Source organism: Polyodon spathula, chromosome 9 (genome assembly GCF_017654505.1).
Source record: "Polyodon spathula isolate WHYD16114869_AA chromosome 9, ASM1765450v1, whole genome shotgun sequence".
NCBI classification, from domain to species: domain Eukaryota; kingdom Metazoa; phylum Chordata; class Actinopteri; order Acipenseriformes; family Polyodontidae; genus Polyodon; species Polyodon spathula.
In genome coordinates, this window is record NC_054542.1 from 21,967,455 (window position 1) to 21,988,888 (window position 21,434).

Here is a 21,434-nt window from a genome sequence, read left to right on the forward strand (position 1 = left end):
TAAATACACAATTCTACCTAACCATGATTTTTTTTTTTTTTAAGTTATGGTAACTGTCTGAATAATTTTGGGTACCACTGTACATAAATGAGAAACAATGTTAACAGCTGCCAGTGGGAGAGAATGTAGATTTGAAATTTATTTTAATTAAAACGGGTCTCCTTGGTAATAACTTGGCACTGAATCCTCCTGGTCTAGAATGGTAATTAATTTCCCCAGTAATGGTTGGCCAGCTGATTTAATGTATAGATATCTTTTTAGAGTATCAGGAGGCGGCAATGTCAAGCTTAATTATTTTTTACTAAATAAAGCGACCATGTTGCCAAATCTGTAATCTGCCCCCTTTTTTGCAACAGATTTTAAATCAGTTTTTTCACAATCTGTTTCTCAAACTGCCACATATCATTTGATTTAATTCTGTCACAAGGAACTGCTGTCATCGTTATCTCTTCAAGACAATTTGGCGCCAGTCAGGGCCTACAGTCAGAAAATAATAATAAAAAAAAAATATTGAACTTGTTTGTTATTAACACATTGAGTTCACAGAATAAAATATTACCCAAAATGCAAAATGATCTTTGAATGTAAAACTAGTCGTCTCCCACTAAAAGCTTTGGACTGTATAGCTGTGGCCAAAAGTTGTGCATCACCGAGAATTTTATTAATAATATAATAATAATATATGAACATAATTTAGATATTTTATTTAACATAAATTAAACAAACAAACTACAAAATGAAATTAGTTCATTCTAGGGTGATGCAAAACTTTTAGCCATAGCTGCAGAAGTCTCAAAAGTTCACATGATATAGTATTTATTATTTAGTATGTTCACTTACAAAGATACATGTTAATTTAACTGAACTACAAAATATAATTTACATAAGTCAACAAAGACTATGAATTTAGTATTCCAATGCGCTTAAGGTCATTTATTCATGAATTTAAGACATTTTCAATCTGAACAAGCATTGTTTTTAACAATAAAGTGTTTGAATTTGATAACACATACATTTATTAACAATTTAGGTGGACAATTTTTTTTTTTTTCAAAATGGTTTATTGCTGATGTGCTTTGAAATTGCTTGGCCTTGCTTTTACATTTTGTAATGTTGCTTAAACAGCAGCATTCTTTATTACAATTTATGATTTGATTGCATTTTAATTGCTTCTTTGTTTTTTAATCAGCATTTATGAGGAGGGTTGGTGAGTTCCTAGCTTTTCACATATTTTTTCCTTTAAAATTGGTTCTCATTCATTTATCTTGTCAATGAGAATCTGCATGAAAAAAAGAAAACATGTTCATGCCAATCAACAGCAACCTTTCATGTATGGAATGCCTGTGCAATAACTTGACTGTCTTACCAGTTACCTTTCTGAAATGGTTCTGCTTGTCCACAACATGAGCTTTCTTTAGATTATGCATGGCTTTCTAACAGGGTTTCTGATTTCTGGGTTTGCTTTTCACTGATTTGGGGTTAAAAGGTGAACCTGAACCTATGGCATGTTAACTGAGAGATGTATTTAACTGAGTGCGGTTCCAGATAAAATGACACCCTACATAGTGAATGGAAGTGCATGGCAGGTAAGGTGGAATTATTTAATTAGCAAACTAGTTTAATACTGTACCTTCAAGAGGTGTTTCACAGGACAAACAATTGAATATAAGTCGTTTTATTCAGGAATGTCATATAAAGCATCTACACAACCGAAACATTGTAAATAAATGGAATATTTAAATAGAAATGTGTTTATATTCAGACATATTACAGAATGTGCATCCTCTAAAAAATATGTACATACAAAACTGTACAACTGAAACAATGTAAATAAGTGTGTATGTGTGTATATATATATATATATATATATATATATATATATATATATATATATATATATATATATATATATATATATATATATATATAAAATAAATGGGTTTATATTGCCTAGATAACAAAGCAGAACCAAAACTATGCGTTTATACACAGACATACTAGAATCGAAATGACATGAATAAATAAATATTTAAACAGAATGAGCTCCATTTACAGTTGTTTACAATGTCTAAGTGCTGGCACAAATTACAGATACTGACTGCTCTTTTTAAAATATGCAGTGCACTTACCGCACTGTCTGCCTTTGTTGCATCATCTTACTTGGCAAAATTTTCAGCAATTCCAAACACTCTTTTCTGTCCTGCTTCTTCAGTTATCCATTTGCAATGTGTATTGGGGTAACACTAACCAGTGCAGACAGGACAGCCTGGCGCCGTGAGCTGTCAGCTAATTGATGGGCTATCAGAGGCTCATTGAAACAATAGAAATGTCAACAGACAGCTCACTTGAGGAATACAGGCTGATATAATCAAACATCAATACGACTGCAAGTCCCGGCTGATAAACACAAATAGTGCCGCAACATTTAATTGTTATAGTATGTATCAGTTAATTTAACTGTGCAGTGTCAGAATAGGTATAGCAGTATTTCATCTTGCTAATATTTGCAGCTACGAGATTCTTTCTCAGGGGAATTAATACATATATTTAGAAACATCCAGAAAAGCACAGCTCCTTATCTTAAACACATGCACATCAATTAAAATTTAAATTCCAGAAACGGTCAAAATGACTGCCTTGGTCATTCTAGTGTTAAAGAAATGGCTTTATTTATTTTAAATTAAGAATCCTGATCATTGGTTGAGAGAGTGTCCCATCTACTCAGCATTATGGTTAATAACAAACAAACAAATTGACAACAAAATATAGTTTATCCTTTTATTTTAGAAATACTGACCAGAAATCAAGCTTCACAAGCAAACCCTAAAATCCAAACCCCTAATTTAGAAAGTTTAAAAAATAAATACGTTTTCTATGTATTTCCTCCTCCTTTTTTTATTTTTATTAATTCCTGATTTGCTGCTAATTTTGGAATTTGTAATTATTATTCAACCTGGCTCACTGCTGCAACCCCAGCACTAACTCGGGACAGACGAAAACAAGATACACATGCCATCAGCCCTGTTTTTTTTTTTTTTGCTCTTCGAGTCCGTCCAGCAGCCACCCCAGAACTTGCAGCTTCAGAGGACCACACAGTTCTAAACTGCATGCTCCGGGCCAGCCACAGGGGTCGCTGGTGTGCGGTGAGCCAATGACTCCCCAGCCAACCTAAACCTTCCCCGCCTGGGCAGCACTTGGCCAATTGTGTGCCACCTCCTTGGAACTCCTGTCAATGATCGGCATGGGCACAGCTTGGATTTGCCAATCTCCAAGCTATAGGGCAAATGCTGCACTCCAGGCAGAGTGCCTTTACCGGATGTGCCACTCGGGAGCCCTTCCTCTCCTTTTTTTTAACAAATTAAACTGAAAAAGCAGTACATCCAAAATGAAAATCTTTTGCTTCTAATCTGATCAAAACTTCAAAACAGAAAGCTATTTCTGGGATGCAGAGCATGCAGCTGCATCAACTGCTGACCTGCAGTCCAGAGGGACTGTATCACTGTAACAAGAACCAGCTGCATGGTGCGCTTCAGAGGACCAACCGCTATAGCTAAAATAGCATCTAAACTTGCACCATGTAATAAGCTCAAAAATGATGTATCGTATCTTACACCTACTGTAGCAAGTATCTGTTAGTCATATCACTGAGCTTTGTTACATTCATTAGTTAAAATTAAGGCTAAAACAGTATTATGGCACTAACAATTACATCAGTCTTGAATGGGCATGCATTATTGAGCAGTAAAAAAGATGTATGTTGTTTTTAATATTGTACATAAGGACCATCTTTAGCAAAGCTTTTTACACCGAGGTGAAATTAGATTTTATATACAGTGCCTTGCAAAAGTATTCAGACCCCTGACCAATTCTCTCATATTACTGAATTACAAATGGTACATTGAAATTTCATTCTGTTCGATATTTTATTTTAAAACACTTAAACTCAAAATCAATTATTGTAAAGTGACATTGGTTTTATGTTGGGAAATATTTTTATGAAAAATGAAAAACTGAAATATCTTGCTTGCAAAAGTATTCAACCCCCACACATTAATATTTGGTAGAGCCACCTTTTGCCGCAATAACAGCTTTGAGTCTTTTGGGGTAAGTATGTACCAGCTTTGCACACAGTGTCAGAGTGATTTTGGCTCATTCTTCTTGGTAGATTTGCTCCAGGTTGTTCAGGTTGGTTGGACGACGCTTGTGGACCGCAATTTTCAAATAGTGTCACAGATTCTCAATGGGATTGAGATCAGGACTTTGACTGGGCCACTGTAGGACATTCACCTTTTTGTTCTTGAGCCACTCCAATGTTGCTTTGGCCTTGTGCTTCGGATCATTGTCCTGCTGAAAGGTAAATTTCCTCCCAAGCTTCAGTTTTTTAGCGGACTGAAGCAGATTCTCTTGCAGTATTTTCCGGTATTTTACTAGATCCATTCTTCCTTCAATTGTAACAAAATGCCCAGTCCTTGCTGAAGAGAAGCATTCCCACAGCATGATGCTGCCACCACCATACTTCACTGTAGGGATGGTATGTCTTGAGGCATGGGTAGTGTTAGGTTTGCGCCACACATAGCGCTTTGAGTTTTGGCCAAAAAGCTCTATCTTGGTCTCATCTGACCACAAAACCTTTTCCCGCATCACAGCTGAGTCACTCTTATGCTTTCTGGCAAATTCCAGACTTGCTTTCAGATGGTACTTTTTGAGTAACGGCTTCTTTCTTGCCACCCTCCCATACAGGACAGTGTTATGCAGAGCTCTTGATGTGGTTGACTGGTGCACCATTACTCCACTCCCAGCCACTGAACTCTGTAGCTCCTTCAAAGTGATTTTTGGCCTCTCTGTGGCTTCTCTCACAAGTCTCCTTCTTGTTTGAGCGCTGAGTTTTGAGGGACGGCCTTTTCTTGGCAGTGCCTGGGTGGTGTGATGCAGCTTCCACTTCCTGATTATTGATCCAACTGTGCTCACTGGGATATCCAAACACTTGAATATTATTTTGTACCCTTTCCCTAATCTATGCATTTGTATTACTTTTTATCTCTAACTTCTGTAGAATGCTCTTTGGTCTTTATTTTCCTTTCAGATTCACAGCCTTACCAATGATCCTTCAACAGTGGGGTTTTTATCCAGAAAATGTGACAGGAACTTTAATGGTTCACAGGTGGAGGCCAACGGTAAGGTAATTGTGTCCTCGTTAGGGCAATTTCTTTCATCGGTGCAAACTAGGAGCTTCCACAGCACAAGGGTTGAATACTTATGCAAGCAAGATATTTCAGTTGTTTATTTTTCTTAAATATTTCCCAACATAAAACCAATTTCACCTTACAATAATTGAGTTTTAAAAAAATATCAAACAGAACGAAATTTCAGTGTACCATTTGTAATTCATTAACATGAGAGAATTGGTCAGGGGTCTGAATACTTTTGCAAGGCACTGTGTGTGTGTGTGTATGTGTATGTGTGTGTGTGTGTGTATATATATATATATATATATATATATATATATATATATATATATTGTCATATATATATATAATATATATATATATATATATATTATAATTTAATTATTATTTATTTCTAATTTGTATACAGCTTGGGTGGTCCTTAATACTGTAGTACTACTAAAATAAAAAAAGTTCCCACTGACTATCACCCCCCTTATGTAAAAAGCTGCATTGAACTCCAGCTCAAAAGAAAACTATTGTGAATTACTTCAGGATAACCATGTAAAAGGCAATTCTTTTGAATCTGTTTTTCCCCCCAATACTAAATTCTTTTTAATTGTGTTTTCCCGCTGCCTAGTCACCTAAAAGGCTTTGTATTGTGTCTAATGCATTGGGTGGTTACAATTCAGGATGATACTTACATTCCATATCTAATCTGCAGCAGTTCCATGTCCAGCTCGCAGTCCATAGTTTACATACCGCAGGACATTATGAGAGCAAAGGAGATCATAGCACACATCAATACTCTGAAGACCCAGGTCAGTTACTATGCTGAGAGACTCTCAAGGGCAGCCAAGGACCGCTCCTCAAACGGCCTGGAAAGAACACTTGCCATCTTAGCAGATAAGGTATGCAAAGCTGCAACAACATGCCTTATGAATGTAATGACTGTACCATTAAATATTTACACATCTTGAACACGTATTACAATTGATCAGCCAACAGTGGAGATACTTCATTCTGCCTATAAAAATGAAATATGTACATAGAATTAACACAATAATAAATTGTACCTAATATGTATTACTATCATTGCCTTAAATGTACTGCTACTCCTTTGAGATATTTCTATGCTGCATCCCTGCATTTTACTTCAACTGGAAAAGCAGACATTAGTTACTCAAAAGGAGAACCAGAGTGGTAAGTTCTGGTAAAGCAAGTGACCTTGAACTAGAGAGGGTGTGACAGAAGTGTAGGAGTGAAATACATAGGGATCTGTAAATGTGTGCCTGCTCTACCAGTTTCCTCTAACAGTCTGCAGTATATCATGTAATTCATATAACGTATCTGTGATATCAATAGTAGAATTATGAATTGATGAAGTTCGTTTGATTCATGCGCACATGTAAATTCATTTTTTTATCATCCTTGAAAATGTAACTGCTCTTCAGTTCTTCGTCATTTAACTGCACTTCAGTAATTTAGTCACAAAAAGACAGTACCCTTTGTTCAATTAAAGAGTAAGTAGCAAGTGAATTGTGAGTTCATGCATGTACTTTGCCTCGGAAGTAAATAAAACACTTGTAAAAAGAATCCAACCTAGCCCCACAATACTCTTTGTGTGGCATTTACAGTAGACATCCTTATTTGGATGTTTACAATCAAATATTCTGGCCTGAGCTACAAAAGGGATTCTATTGGTCACCATGGAAACTGTTATTCACCACAATCAGGAAACAGTGCCAATCCTAATTAACAGATTAAAAATAATTACAAATAAACATAAATAATGAGGGAAAAGCAACTAAAAACACAACAGATTAGTTTCAACATAAACACACAAAAGGACACAGCAGAAATGCTTACTTTTTAAAATACTAGTTTGTTGATTTGCCCATTAGTAAACAAGCAATGTTATTTATCATTTGCAGACTAGACAGCTGGTGACTGTGTGTGACTGTAAATTACTGGCAAACGCAATCCAGGCGCTGAATGCTGCTAGACCCGAGTACATTGCCTCTAAAAACTCCCCCACAGCTGGGGACGCAGACCAAGTGATGCTCAGGAACGATCAAGACACCCTGGTGGCGAGGTGGACTGGCAGAAACAGCCGGTTATCGCTGCACATCAATTGGCACGAAGAGGAGTGGGTAGGTCCTGAGCCACATCATTTCTGTGATAATGTCGAATCGTGTATCCTGTAAAAAATCATTTTCAACTTTCCCCTATCATTGTTGTTCTTCATTTTAAAAAGTCTTTGAAGGTGCAACACTTCAGCAGCCCTCTCTTCTATTTTGGTCTACATCTCTTAGTCACCCATGCATTCTTTCGAGAGTCCCTTTCCAGATTTGCAAGTTTATAAATGCTTTTCACATTTTGAATGACAACGTTAAATACAGAACTTTTTCTAAAAATCGATACTCTTTCCAGCACAGTTTGGGGATTTCGATACTTGCAGGTCAGCATGGAGGAGAAGGCTGCTCTGTAGTGTTGCACTTTCAGAACGGAACAGAACAATAAGGAAAGGCACATTTCATTAACCCTTTGTGGTCCATTTATTCAGCGTCTGTCAGACGCATCCGTTCCAATTTGTTTTCACACGTGCTGTTTAATAGTATTTTTTTTCACAGTAAGAACAGGTTTAAAAGGCACTGCATATCAACAGGACACTCAGTACTGCATCTCCAGCCCCGCCCCACCCCTTGTTCACTGTATTTATAACATACCTCCTCATAGTCGTGCATACTGATAAATCATCTCCTGATCACAAGTTTTATCACCAAACTCCTCAATAATGCAATCCAAGTCATTATTTTATTACTATAACATCTCAAAAAAGCTGTGCTTGACGTCTTTTTGATGATATCGGACAGGGTTAATCTTTTTTAAATGATGGACAGAACTATTGGGTGGATTCAATTAAAAAAATATATATTTCCTCATGTGCCTATATTAGGACTATTTTTTATTGTTTTATATATATTTTTTACCTATGATGCGGTGTGTCCGGGGAGTGTCTTCCTGTGTCTGGAAGTTTACTAGAATATTGTCAAAAAGTACACAAAAAAGCTTCTGTGTGTTTACTAATTCCACCTTTAACTTTGCTTCAGAAAGCAACAGTTCATATAGGAAAGTGATAGCCACACATGTTAACTCACTGTATTTTTTTTTTTTTTTTTTTTTTTTATCAAGGGCTGTTTTTTTTAAGTATGTTTCGATTAGAAGAGACCAAGTCAAACAGAAAAATGTTCTGACTAATGTACCAGTGAATTTGGATTAAGCGTTTGGATTAGATGATTTCTCTGAGATTAAACAGTGCTTTTAATAAAGTTCTTACACTCTATAAAACTCTATAAAAGGTTGTATTATCTGCTAACTTTTGACTAACCGAAATGGGTCCTCCTTCCGGGTTTTGTATTGGGTCCCAAGATCTCTCTTGAACAGAAAAGGACACCATTGCATTAAAGCATGCATATTAAACACTTTTATATAAAAAAATAATAAAATAGTATTTAGTGTATGTTAACAACCATATATTTCCTTGCTTCTGTAGGAAAAAGTTTGGCTGAATGTTGACAAAAGCCTGGAATGCATTATTCAGCGTGTCGACAAACTGCTTCAGAAGGAGCGTCTACAAAGTGACAGCTGTGAGGACGTGTTTCAGTGCGATCTAACCTGCACCAGCAAGAAAGGTAACCTGGAGAGTCGTGCGTACTGGATCAATCCAGACTGCAGAGGTGACACTAGCTCATCATCAACATCACCATCATCCTCATCATCTCCAGTATCATCTATGTGCCATTTTCACAAACACAGAAGTGCGTATGGGTGAATCTTTTATTTTTTATAATTGAAAGGGGTGGTGAACGATGTGCTAACCCTGACCTTATTTTGAGTTAAGATTGGGCAGAGCTGCAGGAGTTATGGAAAGCTCAAGACAATGACACACACCCACAGTGCTTAATCTAGAATTCCTGCAAATGCAGGGTGTTAGTAAATGGGTTGGAATGTTACTGCAACTAATCTGTTGTCCAAATGAGGGATAGCACATTGTTACACCAAACCATTCTTAGTTTCAAACCCTTGGTGTGTTTAATATCCTTAAGTTCTGTCAGTTGTCCTAAAGCACAAGGCCATATAAATCTGCTTTATATATTATTTTAAAATCTTAGTATAGAAGGTGTAGATTTATATCAAAAGATTGTAGTGCTATGTTTTGTGTTATTTCCCTATTTTATGGTGCTCAATCAAACCATGTGCTACTAAATCAAACCTTTTCTTTTCAAAATATTGTTTAAAAATGCATTCATAGTATGGGGTGTATCTGTATTTTATGCATAAAGGCCTTACACACTGGACACGGTGCGACCAGTGAAACTGCAGCGATGTGACAAAATGAACAGAACCTATATGTTTGATAAGTGTCTTTCACAACACAGCCTACACAACAGGCAACGCAGGAGTGACACCAGAGCGTCACTGGAGTGGTGCAAAATAAATAGGATTGAATTCTATTTTTTCCAATGTGTCATGGGAACTAGGGAATTAACCAATCGGAGAACATCTTCAATGCACGTGGTCCAGCAGGGTGAAGCACTGTCCAGATGGAGGAAATAATACACGTTCAAAAAACACCTAGGGCTTTATGACAAAGGTCATCGCAACTATAAAGATGCAAGTTTAAAAGACAACATATGGGAGTGTGACAGGCTAGCCGAGGGTTGACGTTCCCAGACCAGACAGCTGACAGAGACCACACAGGCAGGTACTCTGGTGAAAAGCACACTGTGCCACCGTTTTGATTGAAACAAAAATTAAATATTTTAACAAACACAGCTTGCAGAGTAAAATAAAAGTTTAAACAAAAACAAATCATGAACACAAAACACCAAACAAATATCGTGCTGGTCTGCCCAGCATCATTAGCAATTGCTTGCTTTCTTTTTACTTTGTTTTCTTTTCTTTACCTCGTTCTCTCTTGCACAGTTCCTCCTCCTTGAGCACCCACCCTGAACAAGGAAAGCTGAAGGCTTTTCTACCGGTCACCATCTCCAGACCAGCAATACAATAATCAATTAACTGGAGATGGTCACCTTTCTGCACAAGGTTTTTAATATTTGCATGGTCAACAGCAACTCTGTTTATAATTAAGCCGCTGCTGACCAACCCCCTGCCAGCCCACATCCAAACCAACAATAACAAATAAAACACTTCGTCTTTTTTAAATCAACAAACTACATTCAAACCAATAACTATAAAGAAGCCAAACATTGTTTTAAATAACACAAAACAATACATTTAAATCATAACGCATTCACCCATTCCAACACCAAAACAATACAGTATTTACAATACATTTTATCAGCAGGGCTTTGCCCTGCCCTGTATTAGAAATATCGTCAGAGAAGACAGTATAGATCTGGCAGTTTTGAAACCTGTCGCATCCCTTCTGTGTCGCTGTTGATGTGTATGGTAACATCACTGCAAAAGTATCCTGTTGCCCAATGAAAAATCACATCATGTCTGGTGTATGGCAGCCTTAGGACCGAGATTCTACTAAACTACTATGCCCATAACTTTTGTTTCAACCAGTAGCCGGTTGCACTTAACTGAAATTTACACATTCATAAATGAAATAGGAATATGGCCCTGTTTTCAAGTTTATAGTCTTAATTAATAGACCTTCCTGCCCGTATATCAGCTTACTTGGTTGCTATCCAATTTTGGATGGCAAACCGATATCGCCTCATCAACCCATCAAAAACAGAAATCCTTTTCTTCACCCTCCCCCTCTTTTCCCCCCACCATCTCATTCCCTCCCTTGTCCCTCATTCCATCCCTCTCTGCTCATAACCTCTGCATCATCTTCAATTTACACCATTTCTCTTTCTGACCATATCTTTCTGATGCTGGGGTGAACATCCCTGGCTATCAATGCGTGCAAGAAACATTTCTGTGAAAGCTACTGAAAAGAAAATGAACATACCAATGGTTTTCCTGTGATCTTTCCTTTATTCTGAAGTATGCGTCAAATGCACACACAGTTTCATCTTGATACAAAACATCAACTAGGGTCCATTGCCTCTGTTTGGTTTGTGTTGAGGACATCATTTTCTTCTTCATGCATCCTGTCACTGTCTTACATGCAGCATGATGTTTATCTCAGACTTTGGGCATTGGCTAGTAATTGGCTATTACTGTTTTTGTTTTCCTTTTTTTTATTGCCTGTATCTGCAGCTTTAGGGCTGAATAAGTATGCACTTTTTTTCTAGACTATTCTTTTTTCCCCCGCAATCTTTTGTTGTGTGTATGTGGATTAGGCTTGTTGTTCATTTACTGTACAACAGTATGCATACTTGGTATACTGGAGTCACGCTTATCAAAATCCCAGTTTATGTCGTACTCTCACTTGTATGTTGTGATAAAAATAATTTTAGAATTAGTCATCAAAAATTATCGGAATATTGGGATATTAGGAAAATACATTGACGACTTCTCAATGCAACTTTTGTCTAAATGTATTGCATTTCTTTTTGGTACTACAATATATAGAGGAACCCCTGAGTGTCACATTTGTACAGTACATTCTTGATGCCATACATACACCAGTAGTCAAAAACATACTATAGTGATGAAAGTAAAATGATGAAATATTTGCAGTATTTCCATTGCTGTTCAAACACAAAGACAGGATTGAATATTGTAGCTTTTTTAAAGAAAAAAACGAACATTTAATGTTCCTCGTTTTACTGTGAATACTGTTTTGGATTACAAGTTTATTGGAGACTGTGGAAGGGGTGTGGATAATTCACTGACTAGGAGACAGACAGGTGTACTTGAAAACACCACACAGGTGCCCAGTTTTATTTACAAACAGTTCTTGCTTTTTCCGGCAGAGGGCACTGTTGACCGTGGGCTGCCTATCAACGATAATAGACAGCACCACGGAAATACCACAGCTGGTACGTGAACGGCAAGTGCACTCGCAGGTGCTCAAAGAAATAATAGTGAAAACAGAAGGTGAAAAGAACAATGGAAAATATAACAGTAATAACACTACAAATAAAAGGTGCTGCACTCGGCAGCGTTATCCCGGTCGTCACTACCCGCACGACCCGGATCACCGTCCTACTCTGTAGGCTAACTAGCCTGTTCTTTCACAATACGCCAGGGTCTGCCCAAGGGTTCCCTGCTCTCTCTGTCTCGCTATGAAACTCTTTGTTTCGCCTGATTCCCGGTCCTGGATCAGAGCTTCCGCACTCTCGTTGCGTCTCAGTGGGCAGGCCTGAGGAAACAGCAGAGCATTTTTTTATAGGGCTGGCAATCTGCCAAGACTCGCCTCTCAGTCATTCAGAGAGGGGGAAAGTCCACACACCCACTTTCCCACCTCCCCGTGTCACTGCCATGACTCACAGACGGTTGTTGGACGACTGTCGCCCTCTTCCTGCAGCCCGTGAACACGCCAGCAGAGTCAGCACAGATCTCTCCCTGTTACAGAGACCAAAAGGATTGTACAATTATAAGGCCAGACATATAAATAGCGGTATAATTTCCTGGTTATTATTCCTCCTAATTGTTTTCAGTTAGCAGCATCAACCCTTTGTGGTCCTATGTCGGACCAGATCCAACATTACAAAAAAGGCATCAGTCAAAGGTCCCTAGGTCATTTTTTCTCCGGAAAAAGCAGAGAAAAGCCCCCAAAAAAAGTTGCCAAGCTTTTTGATATGTTACAGTAATAAAATAATGACTTGGATAGTATTATTGAGGAGTTTGGTGATAAAACGAGTGATCAGGAGGTGATTTATCAGTATGCACTACTATGAAGAGAGATGTCATAAATACAGCGAACAAGGAGTGGGACAGGGCTAGAGATGCAGTACTGAGTGTACTTTTGATGCGCATGTAAAATAAACAGTTTGTATGAATTAATTAGACCTGACTGCAAAGGGTTAAATGGAGAAAATTCACTAAAATAGTCTTCTCAAAATAAAGCTCCTGAGGGCTAGATATTTATTCCTGTACACTTTGTACAGGTAGAGTGAAGTTGTATGTTTTTATATGTTTGTAATTGTCTTACTGATTCAATTATATAAATGCATTGTGAATTTATTATTATTATTATTATTATTATTATATTATTATTATTATTATTATTATTATTATTATTATTATTATTATTGTCAGAAAACACTTAATAGGCTATACTATACATTTATACCTGCATTTTATATGTACAGCAACAATGTCTTTACTTTTTTTACTCTTCATAAGTGAGGAATCTAGTCATAACCAGTGTATTTATCATGTTCATAATAGCTTGTATTCTTGTCATATACAGTGGTTTGCAGAAGTATTCACCCCCTACCAATAACGTTATATTTTGTTGAATTACAAATAATGTATGCACAGTTTTTCTGGAAAACTGTTGATCATTTAAAAAAAAAAAAACACGAGTAACGATTTTCCTGCAAATACTACCACTTTCTGTGTGTTTTTTTTTTTTTTTTTTTCTTTTATAATTCCCGGAGCATTTAGGGGACACAGCCTGCAGCTGGCTTGCTCTGCAGCAATGTCTCAGACTTGCACCTTTTCACATTCGGATTTTACCACAGTGAAGCATTAAATTACAGTCTCATTGGATTGTTAAAATTTAAACCAAAAAAAAATTCTTACCTCTTATCTGAACATAATCTGCCCAGCTCATGCTTTGTTTGTAAAATCCTTTGCAAAAACGTTTCTATTTTTATCACACAAAAAAATGCCTCCATGCAGACCTGATATCATCTTTGTTCCAAGGACCATAGTTTGAGTAACAAAGCGTTTTTTTTTTTTCCTCTCTATTATACTATTCAAAGATGCTCTATTGAACACAATATGTAAAATAATATGTATTGTATGTTGATCTCAATACTGCCTCTTTTTTGTAAAATTCCACTGTTGATAAAAAAAAAAAAAAGAAAGGAAATAGTAGCAAAACATAACATCACTGCCTTTACAGTCTCTTTTAGAAAACGGTAATCAGTTGTTCAGTAGTGGATTCACTCTGGCTGCAGCCACCAACATTCAAGCTTTCTCTTACTCCCTCTGCTGCTTGTTACATCCAAACGAACACACAGAATGTGGCCAACGTATCCAGTCTAAGACACGCCCTCGCCAAACGTCACACACAAGCATACAGATGACGACAGCAGCAGCAGGAAAAACAATATCCAAGAAAGTAACAGCATTATTGTTCTAAACCTCCACAAAGTTCTCTGGGCGCTACAGTGTTTTAACACGGCATGGTATGAATGAAGAACGTTTTATAACGTGTCTTATTTTATTAGCTATGTTTATTTTACGATATATATATAAAAAAATTGTCCACATTTTCCAATATCGCGATATACGATATAGAATATTGATGCAGCCTTAGTCTGTTACTAGCTTTGCACAGTAGGATGGTGACATTTTTGCCCATTCTTCACGGGAAAATTGCTCCAGTTCTGGTAAGTTTGTTGGGGATCGTCGGTGGACTGCAATTTTCAAGTCTCGCCATAAATTTTAAATTGGATTCAACTCAGGACTTGACTGGGCCACTCAAGAACATTAATTTTCTTCTTGTTCAACCACACCGATGTGTCTTTGGCTTTCGGGTCATTGTCTTGCCAAAATGTGAATTTCCTCCCTGTCTGTACTTTGCACCATCCATTCTCCGCTCTATCCTGACAAGCTTTCTAGTCCTTACTGAAGAGAAGCATCCCCATAACATGATTCTGCCACCACCATGCTTGACAGTTGGGATGGTGTTGATTGGGTGATGTGCAGTGTTGGGCTTTGTCAGACGTAAAGCTTGGAATTCAGAACGAAAAGTAAAATTTTTGTCTCTTCTGACCACAGAACCTTTTTCCACATGTCTGCAGTATCATCTACATGCTTTTTCGCAAACTTAGTACGTGCTTTAAGATTTTTGAGTAATGGCTTCTTTCTTGCCACCTGTCAATACAGGCCAGCTTTGTGTTGGGACTGGCTTATTGTTGATGTGTGAACACTGACTCACTGTGATCTCGGACACAGAACTTTGCAGATCTCTCAAGGTCATTGTTGGCTTCAGAGTGACATCCCAAACCAGTTTCCTGCTTGCCTGTCTGCTTGTTGTGGTTTCTGGGTGGTAGGATGCATCTTCCACTTCTTAATGACGGACTTCAATCAGCGTCTTTGAAATTTTCTTGTACCATTCTCCTGCTCTGTGCCTTTCTACCACTTTATCCCTGACTTGTTTCGAAAGCTCCTTGGTCTTCATAGTTGCTTTGTTGGATCATTATGTGAGTTGCAGTTTGAAAGTCTTTATATACCTGAGGGAAGTTATCTACAAGTTAAACTGCTTTAAGTACACACAGACTTAAATCATTTCACAAATTTTGTGACCTTTCAAACAAATAATTTACACCTGAGCTGATTTAGGGCTGCAGTAGCAAAGGGGTTGAATAATTATGCAACTGAGATTAATCTGTTTTTCTCTGTATTGCTTTTTTTTTTTTTTTTTTTTACTTTATCCATGTGGAGCAGTTTGTGTAGATTCACATGTAAAGTCTAATTTGAAAACGTCGTGGAGTACGCTCAGGTGCCAACAAAATGTAAAAACTGCAAGGAGGTGAATACTTCTGCAAACCACTGTATGTACCTTTTTCTTTAATAGCCATTTAAATAATATATGTAGTTGTGTAAAATTTAAAGTAACTAGTTTAAAAAGAGTATTGGCTGGTTTCACAGACCTTGGTTAGCACTAATATTGGACTTCATTACCGAGCTAACACTGAAGCCAGCTGGCAGTCTGTGGTGGAGGTTTTTTTTTTTTTTTTTTTTTTTTTAATACACTGTGTCAAAGTTAATATAACTGGCATATTTACATTCTAAAGAATGATTTCACTAGAATCGAGAAAACGTCACACATTGTAGAAGTTCTTGAACTCAACTTCATGATGGATTGGAAACCCTACCAGATCTTGTGTGTCATCACTGCTTATTTACTGTCTGTAGCATTCTATACTAAAAGGCCATCTGTTTCAGAGTTACACCCAGGACTTGATAATTTCCCCATGAAGTACATTTTTGAAAACAAAGCAAAGCATAATATCATTTTTTTTTTTTTTTTTTTTTTTTTTTTTTTTTTTTGTAATTATTATTTTTCATTAAACCAGACCCATTCTAGCAGTAGAGATTCTCTATGTTTATACATTTCTGGGTGTAACCTTGATATCGAACATGCCACTTCGCTGGCGCTTTTTCAGTAGGATAGCCTGCATTTCAAATCAGTTCCATAGAAAAGTATGTTCTGCTCCAGTTTAAAAAAGCCAGCTCTTTGCTTACCCCATGCTGACTGCATTATTTAAGCCTAATTCAATTGCAGTATAAATACAGGCAGCTTTTTAGAGTTGCTCATATTGTCTATGCTGCTTCCTAACCATGCATGTTGCACCTCCATTTTTGTTTAGATTGCAACACCCCTGCTGAGGAGGCCACTCCAGGTATGTGCATTTTCCATTCCCTGCCTCTGCTTGGAAACATGACATAATGTGCAGCAATGCAGCCACGATGCAATGCAGAGCTTCTGCTAATTTTATCCGACAAGCAAGATCTGTTTCTTTTCTGAACGCCAGTAGTTTACAAGATCATATCATTTACAGATATCCTCATGCAAACCATAAAGTTTGGTATTATTTCAACATAGACAAAAGCAAATTTAAAAGATTGAAGTACAGGTTTATATAAAGGTAAGTTCTTTAAAATAGGACAATGGTAATACAGTTATTTGTATATTGTTTTATATGTAAGTAGCAATCAACATATTGACAAGGCCACCAAGTGTTTTTTCTGCAGTGCTGCATTAAACAGATTTTCTAAGGAAACGAGTGTGGCTTATAAAGTTGTTGTTTTTTTTTTTGTTTTTTTTTATTGGCATAACTAATTACATTTTATTAAAGGGATCATATATATTATACAGTACCTTTAATAGAACTGACCCTGTTTCCCCAGGAGAATGGAGCGAGGCCCTTTATCCGTTGCTAACGACTCTCACAGACTGTGTAGCTATGATGAGTGATAAAGCTAAAAAAGCTATGGTATTCCTGCTAATGCAAGACACTGCCCCAACAGTAGCTATGGACCTGAGTCTTCAGTACCGGAGAGATGTTGTCTTTTGTCAGACAGTAAGTGCAGTGTTTAATTATATACTTAATTATTAGTGATGAATGTACTGTAATACTATTGAGAGTATTGACAACACTGGACATCCACAGTCAGTTGATGTGAACAGCAACAGAGCTTCATAGCCCTGTGTGACAGGGCAAAAGTCCTTCTGAAGCATTGGGGTGTGTGGAATATTGGGTGGCAGGGAGGGAGTTAAAATCTTCCCTGCAAAAACAGGTGGCAATGTGGCTGGAACCGTGACTTGAATAAGTGATTAAAAAATTAATTAGCCCCAGGTGTACGAATAAGGTGTTCACGCGTGTTAGAGAGGGTTAGTGTTTTGAAGTTAATGTTGGTGCTGGAGAGAGGGTATGTCAGTGTTTGCTCCAGGACTTACAGACTGAGGGTCAGTGTGGCCTCCTCTCAAATTTTTAGGGGGACATTTTCTTCAGAGAGGGGATCAGTATGTTTGATTCAGAACGAACCACCATTTCTTATTTTAGTTTGTTTTAAATATGCCAACAAAGTTTACTGACTTTTTGTTTCTCAAGAACAAAAAATAAAGCTGTAGATATAACCAAGGTGTCTCCACAAAACTCGCTGTCACTTTTGGGGAACATATTGGGAAATGTGTCACAGTGATGCTGGTGTATCACTGAGTAAAGGATATTCATTGTACCAAATCGTTTACAACAGGGGTTTTCAGTCTTTAAGCTGCATACCCCTTTCCAAAAAATATAGTCCACTGCGTGTCCCCATCTGAGAGAGTCATAATAAAATGAAAACAGAAAAAAAGGTCTGTACAATAACATGATACAACAACGCACAAGCCTTGGAGTGAGTGATGGATACAGTTATAAAAGTGACAGTATTATGAAGGAAAAAATATATATAATATTTACTTTTGGATAAAAATAGTCCCTCAAACAGGTTTCTAGTTGTTGGAAACATCAACATCATTTTATTGTAATTACCGATTAAGTAAAATCAATAAATCCTCCATGCTAGCCTCAATCACTCAGAAATGACCTAGGGCTATTCCTTGATAGCAAATGCCAATCATTCATTTTTATTGATAATACAATTACAGAAAAGCAGGCGAAGAAAAGTTCACTATCCACACATCTCTACAGCTGACCTCATTATGAAAACATGTTATTGGCATTTTTTAATTCTTGGTGACTAAAACGTACAGTGCTGATGCAAATTAAAAAATCATAATAAAACGCTTACCTAGTACCAGTGTGATGGATGTCCCTGTTTGTTACCACAAAAATCACTGATGATGGCAGGGAAGTTTAAGAGAGCTTCAGTTGCAAGACATTTTTGGCATTTTTATTCTGACGGTATTTCATCTTGATCGCCCTTTGCTAGTAATGTACTAGTATTGAGCCAACAATCCATATTTTTTCACTGGATTAAAAGCTAAAAACTCTTACTCTTACACCAGAAGTAACGGCTTGTAAATATCTGCTGCAGTTACTGTATTTATTTTTCTTCAAGGTTAAACGATGGCGCATGTTACACAGAACACTAAAAAATAAAATGTCAAATATACAATTTTGTTGGTTTTGTGGATTTGCTATATTTTAACATATTTTAATACTGCACATAATGCTATAGCTTTGAAAATGCTACTTACCAAAACCGTGACTGCGCATTACATAGTAATTTCCTTCTTCTGATTCTGATGGTGTTTTCTCAATGCAAGATGTATTGTAGGCATACATAGAGTGCTGTATAGAATCACAAACACTATGTGTTTATATATATATCATGCCGTTATAGGCCTATTGGCAAAATGGCCAATAGACAGTTGGTGCTTAACACATACTGAATTATTGGGCCCTGAATTTTAACATTTTTTTGTCATAGAAAAGACAAATTTCATGTACTTTAACATTACAGTAGGCTGCTTTTTTTTATTTATTTTTTTTATTCAATGATGCGATTTTTGTTTCTACTGCACTTTGTCTATAAACTGTACTGTAGTACACAAGTCTCCCATTCACTTGCTAGGTCACTCCATATCTCCAAACAGACAGATATTTTGTCTAGCAGATAAGTCTACAGCAGGTGAATTTCACAGTATTTTTAAGCAGAAACATAATGGCCTACATTTCAACAGTCACTGCCGAAGCTGATTACTTATTCTTCCAGAAGTAATGGTCAGGTGTAATAGAGATACAAAGTTTTATATTTGTGCCAGGCTGTGTTGTTAATAAGCCTGATATTGTCATCCAGGCTTTACTGTGAAACTGACTGTAACCAGGGAGGGTGTGCGTGCATTCTACTGGACTGGAGAATAATGGCACAGGAGTTTAATTATGAAAACAAGTGTAAACAAACAAGAAAAAAGATTAGCCTGTAGTCAAACATGTCATGTTAATACAAAATGCATCAATTTACTGCGTATTGGTATTGTATCTGCGTCTGGTCTGGAAGAGGGACACATGGGCGCATTAAGAGAAATTCAGGGGAACATTTTGTATTTAATGGGGGCGATGGCGCAATGGAGCGGCCTAGCATGAACACTGGGTTTGTGCTGGCTGTTCGTCCATGTGTGTTTTGTGTTTGTGTGTTTTGTGTTTGTGAGTTTTGTATAGACCTTTTGTTTTGGCCCTTGTGCCTGTTATTTTGTTAATGTGTTTTGTTTGTTTTGTTTATTATTTACAATTAAATAAAGAGTTTGTTTGCGACTCACCCGTAGTACGTTGCCTGTATGAGTACTTCAGACTGCAAACCTGAATACCTATTTATGAAATGCTTCATATGATCATTGTTTATGTATCACTAAGAAAACACAATAGGAAATTAATACAGTATCTTACTGATGAAAGTATCAGTGTCCTTAATGAATGTTAATGAATGTACATGGCTACCAGTTAATGCAACTGATCTGCTTGCTGTAGAAAGTTGCATCAGAGCCTCATATCCAGAACTGTACCAAGCTGGTATAGCACTTCTCATAAAATATATTTGCTCCAACTTCACAGGTGTTTTGTACAAATCCTGCTGCATACTTGGTAGTCAGTACATTTACATCTGCTTTATCCTGCCATCTAACCAACAGCAAATCATTGTTTCTAACTAAACATGCCTGTCCTGTGTTATTCTTGTACAACTTCCTTTGGTACTCTGTTGGATCGAATAGTCCCAGTGATGTGCGTATTTTGGGTAAGCAAGAATGATGCAAGACATATGGAAGACATCTACCAGTTGTCAACAATAATGTGACACCCTTCAGTACATAATCTGCCAAATACACCACAAGTCTTTCAGATATGCTGTGTTTCCTTGCCACTTGATAATGTGAGACATATTTATCCTGACCGATGTATATTTGGAAATTCCAGTTGTAACCCCTCAGCCTTTGAACACTGGGACACAGGCAGAACAGCTTGATTCCAACATGCAGAACTGTTTTTATGTATTGATGAAAATTAAGGCCTGCTTTCCACATTACAAATGCCTCATCAATGGCTATGTGCCGTCCCGAGTTGACCAAATCCATTGATGTCTCTCTGATCAAATGGCTCCAGTCTTGTAAGCAGGTGGCCCTTTTGAACTTGGAGATTCGCAAAAATACAGTCTAACCCGCTTAATATCCCCATTACCGTGCAGAGTTATTTGGGGATATTATGCGGGTTGGGATATAAACAGGGTCTCGTGGCGCCACCACGCAGAATAAAGTAAGGGACATTTAAGCACTCCGTATTCAACCCTTGTACATATAAACAAAGAAAACTGAATATAATCCATATCTGTATGTCTTTTATTGCAATATTGCACTAATATTACAGTACTGTAACATCAAATAGGTTTTTCTAAAGAATGTTTAATTAAACAATAGCAGAAATTAATTATTTGTATAGAATAGTTCAAACAAACGCGAACAATTGCTGCATACTTTAGCTGACATTATATCAGTGCAGGCGGAAATCAGTCCACTAAAACACTTACCGCACCATAAGCTTCAGTTTACTGCTGTAACATAACATAATTACTGTAGCTAACAACTCAAACAACGCTATGTGTACAATCTAATAAAATCAGGAACAACAAAGCCAGCTGCAGTTACTATATTTAACGCTAACG

The 21,434-nt window shown here is 37.1% G+C and overlaps 1 protein-coding gene across 13 annotated transcripts in view; it reads left to right on the top strand.

Moving 5' to 3' along the window:
• The window catches only part of LOC121320501 (inositol polyphosphate-4-phosphatase type I A-like), a 105,757-nt gene that overhangs the window by 69,763 nt on the left and 14,560 nt on the right, over nt 1-21,434 (top strand). For 6 of the 13 annotated variants that reach the window (XM_041258880.1, XM_041258873.1, XM_041258876.1 and 3 more), the window contains 6 exons: nt 1,190-1,207; nt 5,890-6,076; nt 7,100-7,318; nt 8,722-8,986; nt 16,643-16,675; nt 17,184-17,356. In XM_041258880.1, coding sequence (XP_041114814.1) covers nt 1,190-1,207; nt 5,890-6,076; nt 7,100-7,318; nt 8,722-8,986; nt 16,643-16,675; nt 17,184-17,356 — 895 coding nt within the window. The remainder of the gene's footprint in view (nt 1-1,189; nt 1,208-5,889; nt 6,077-7,099; nt 7,319-8,721; nt 8,987-16,642; nt 16,676-17,183; nt 17,357-21,434) is intronic. The other 7 variants (XM_041258883.1, XM_041258881.1, XM_041258884.1 and 4 more) reach the window with 5 other exon arrangements.